Source organism: Alligator sinensis, unplaced genomic scaffold, assembly GCF_000455745.1.
Source record: "Alligator sinensis unplaced genomic scaffold, ASM45574v1 scaffold1531_1, whole genome shotgun sequence".
Classification (NCBI taxonomy): domain Eukaryota; kingdom Metazoa; phylum Chordata; order Crocodylia; family Alligatoridae; genus Alligator; species Alligator sinensis.
In genome coordinates, this window is record NW_005843164.1 from 158,464 (window position 1) to 161,672 (window position 3,209).

At 65.1% G+C, this 3,209-nt stretch overlaps 1 protein-coding gene across 1 annotated transcript in view; it reads right to left on the reverse strand.

The window, feature by feature from the left end:
- The window catches only part of LOC102379248, a gene marked incomplete at its 5' end in the record, with an annotated part of 17,040 nt that overhangs the window by 3,667 nt on the left and 10,164 nt on the right, over nucleotides 1-3,209 (reverse strand). Inside the window, 2 exons of the mRNA XM_025194125.1 lie at nucleotides 6-384; nucleotides 926-1,051. Coding sequence (XP_025049910.1) covers nucleotides 6-384; nucleotides 926-1,051 — 505 coding nt within the window. The remainder of the gene's footprint in view (nucleotides 1-5; nucleotides 385-925; nucleotides 1,052-3,209) is intronic.

Genomic DNA, 3,209 nt, shown 5'->3' on the forward strand with positions numbered 1-3,209 from the left:
CCCACCGGCGCCCACGGCCACCCGGGGACGCACGCGGGGCCCCTCTCCGGCCCTCACCGAGCACGCGCAGGCTGGTGCTCCCCTGCTGCTGCTGTGCCCCGTAGCCCACGATACACGTGTACTGCCCCTCGTGTCCCACTGTGACTTTGACCAGCTCCAGGGAGGCATCTCCCTTCTCCAACTGCTTCTCCACCAGGCTGGCTCCAGGCTGGGCCCTACTCCCACCTTCATCGTACTGCGCGATCTTCTCGTCCCAGAGATACCAGGTCACCCAGAGGGAGCGCAGGGCCACCGGCCCCCCGACATCGAAGTGGCACCGCAGCCGGGCCTCGGTGCCCAGCAGGGCCTGGGAGGAGGGGTCCGTCACCACCCGCAGCTGGGAGCCTGCAGGGAGGGGAGAGACAGGCAGAGACCATGAAGTGCACAGCCATGCAGGGGAAGACGCTGGCCCGGACTCCTCAGCTGGTGCTGGGGTGGGGTGGGGCAGGCGCCTGCTGCGCTCTGGCTGCTTCATGGTGTCGTGGTTGCTGGAGCCTCCAACCCCAGCCCATGGGGTCCCTCCCGGGTGCCTGGAGCTGGATGTTCCCTGTGGACATGGGCAGGTGTTGTGGCTTCCCTTTGCAGTGCTGTTCATGGGGTGAGGCCCAGCTGGGCATGATCTGGGACTGGCCACGGCCCCCAAGCCAAAGCCTCATCTTGGGGTTCTGGTGTGAACTCCCAGCAGGAGTGGCGGAGGGAAGTGGGTGCATTGGGGAGGGTCTGGGGGGCTCTGGCCCATGCCTGGGCTGGGTCTGTGGACATCTGGGCTCTGCTCCAGCTCTGCGGGTGCCTCACGGGGTGACTGGGGTAGGCAGGGGGGGATGGACCTGTCTGTGCAATGGCCCCATGAGCCCTGGGGCTGAGATGCACGGAGGTTTGGACTTACTGGCTCTCCTGATGAAGAGGGAGGGGAGGAGGAGGACGATGAGAGCCCCCAGCCCCATGGATCCGAGTCCGTGTCTGTTCTGCTTCCTTCTGCAGCCGGGCAAAGTCCCCAGTGGTTTCACTTTCCCTGGGGAGCAGCAGAGCAGAGTCCACAGGGAGCAGCAACACCTGCCCGGCAGTGACGGGGGAGGGTACCGGTGCCCCAGGGTGGACACGGAGCTGCACCCAAAGCCTTGCAATGATGTCTGCCCCTGTGCCAGGGCACACGTGTCCATACCAGGCCGTGGCTTTCCATGCCCCAGGCCCTTCCATACACCGGGGATGTCCCTGAGGGCACTTGCGAGGCAGATGCAAGCCCTGCTTCCCTTGTGTGTGGGTTCAGTGTCATGTTGCATCGTGTCAGGGGTTGCAGCGTTGCTTTGCTCAGAGCTTGGTCCAGGGGCTGTGGAGGAAGCCCTGACGAGGGCACACGGGAGCCGCCTTCAGCCATGGGAAGGGTTGCCATCAAGAAGAGGGAAGGCACCTTCTCTCCACTACTGCCGAGAGGATGATTCAGACCCGTGGCTTGAACTTGCAGCAAAGTTGATCTGGATTGGAGATCTGGGAACACTTCTTCCCTGTGAGCCTGACCCCTTCCCCTGGGGCAGTGGCTGCACTCCCACCCTTGTGTGCTGGAGGGCCCTGGCCCTGGCCCCGGCCAGCTAGTGCCCAGCTCTGGGCAGGGGTGCTGCAGCTGCCCCGGGAGCTGCTCGGCTCCTGTGGCCCCCGGGGGCTCCTGCTCCTGTCTCTGCTGCAGCTCCGGGCGCAGGGAGGGAAGCGGGGGCGGGCGGGGGGCAAGGGATGGCTGGGCGGGAGTGTGGATCGCAGACCCCTCTCCCAGGAGGGTCATGGATGGAGGGCCTTGCCCCTCCACTCAGGATCAGACCCACGTCAGATTCGGGGTCAGGAAAGGATTTCCCCCCATTGGCCAGACTGGTTCAGACTGGGGCTCTCGTGAGCGTCCCTTGACCCCTTTGCAGTGAACCAGGACTCTGGTGCCGCGGTCCCCCTGCTTTCCCTGGGGCAGGTGGGTGTGCGGTCTGTGCTGCCGGGGCTGATGGCCATCTCATGTGGGGCTGGGATGCGGGGTTGTCTGGGACGGGTTGGACAGGGCCGATCCGGCTACTGAGTCTCCCATTTCCATAAAGTGGGCATAAAGCCAAGGTTAATTCTGCATCCGCCAGGACGCCTGGGCTCTCGGGAAGGGGTGGGGGTGCAGACTGGGGACTGAGAGCAGAGGCCTGGCAGCCGGGATGGAGTGAGAGCAACTGGGTCCGATCCTGAGAATATACCTCCCCCAGCCGCAATCTCTGGCTCTTCCCCGGGCAGGGAGCACGGGTCTAGTGGGGCAAATGTCTCAGGCACACCCCAGGCGCAGGGGGCACAGGGAGGGCCCTGGGCGTGCAGGGCAGAAAGCAAAAGTCTTTGCAGGGCAAGAGCTTGGGGCAGGGGCAGTAGGGCAGGCGGGCACCTGGGCTCAGTGCTTCTGTGTGTGTGCACCCATGTGTGCATGCGTGTGTGCTCTGGATGCCTGGGAGGTGCTTGTGGATGCACGTGCGTGCATGATCCTACACACCGTGTGTGTGTGTGTGTGTGTGTGTGTGTGTGTGTGTGTGTGTGTGTGTGTTCCGGGCACCTGGGTTCTTTGTGCATGTGCACACGTGTGCGCTGACATCCGTATGTGCAGTGTTGCTCCCTTCTGGGGGGTTCTGGGGTCTTGGCAGGGCCGGAGCCACCACCTGGGTCCTGTGGGCCTGGGGGGTGGGGCAGGTGCCCGGGTACCATGTGGGTTTCCCATGTGCATGCTGTGTCCCAGACACCCGGCCCCTCTGCGTGCGCACAGGGACGAATAACACGGGGGACATGAAGCGGGGCTGAAACTGAGCTGGGGCGGGCAGCCCCCAATGCCCAGTCAGCCCCTCCTGCCCCTCAGCCCGGCGGGAGTGGCCTGGGGGAGGCAACCCCACTGCCCCACACCCCTCCCTAAGTGCCCTGACCCAGCACCCCCGGCCCGGCCTGAGGGTCCCGGGTTCGAGTTGTGGCAGAAATGCCACCGTCTGTGCCCCTCTCCAGAGACCTGTCTCTGCCAGCCTGAGAGGGCGGGGATCTCCCACCTTGTCTACATGACAAAAGCCTGGGCCCTGGGAGACGGATGCGCTGGTCACCTGGGCAGGGGGGAGAAAGACCCGGCCCTGCGCGCGGGCCCAGGTAGCCAGGGATGCTTGGGAGATTGGTCGGCTTGTGGC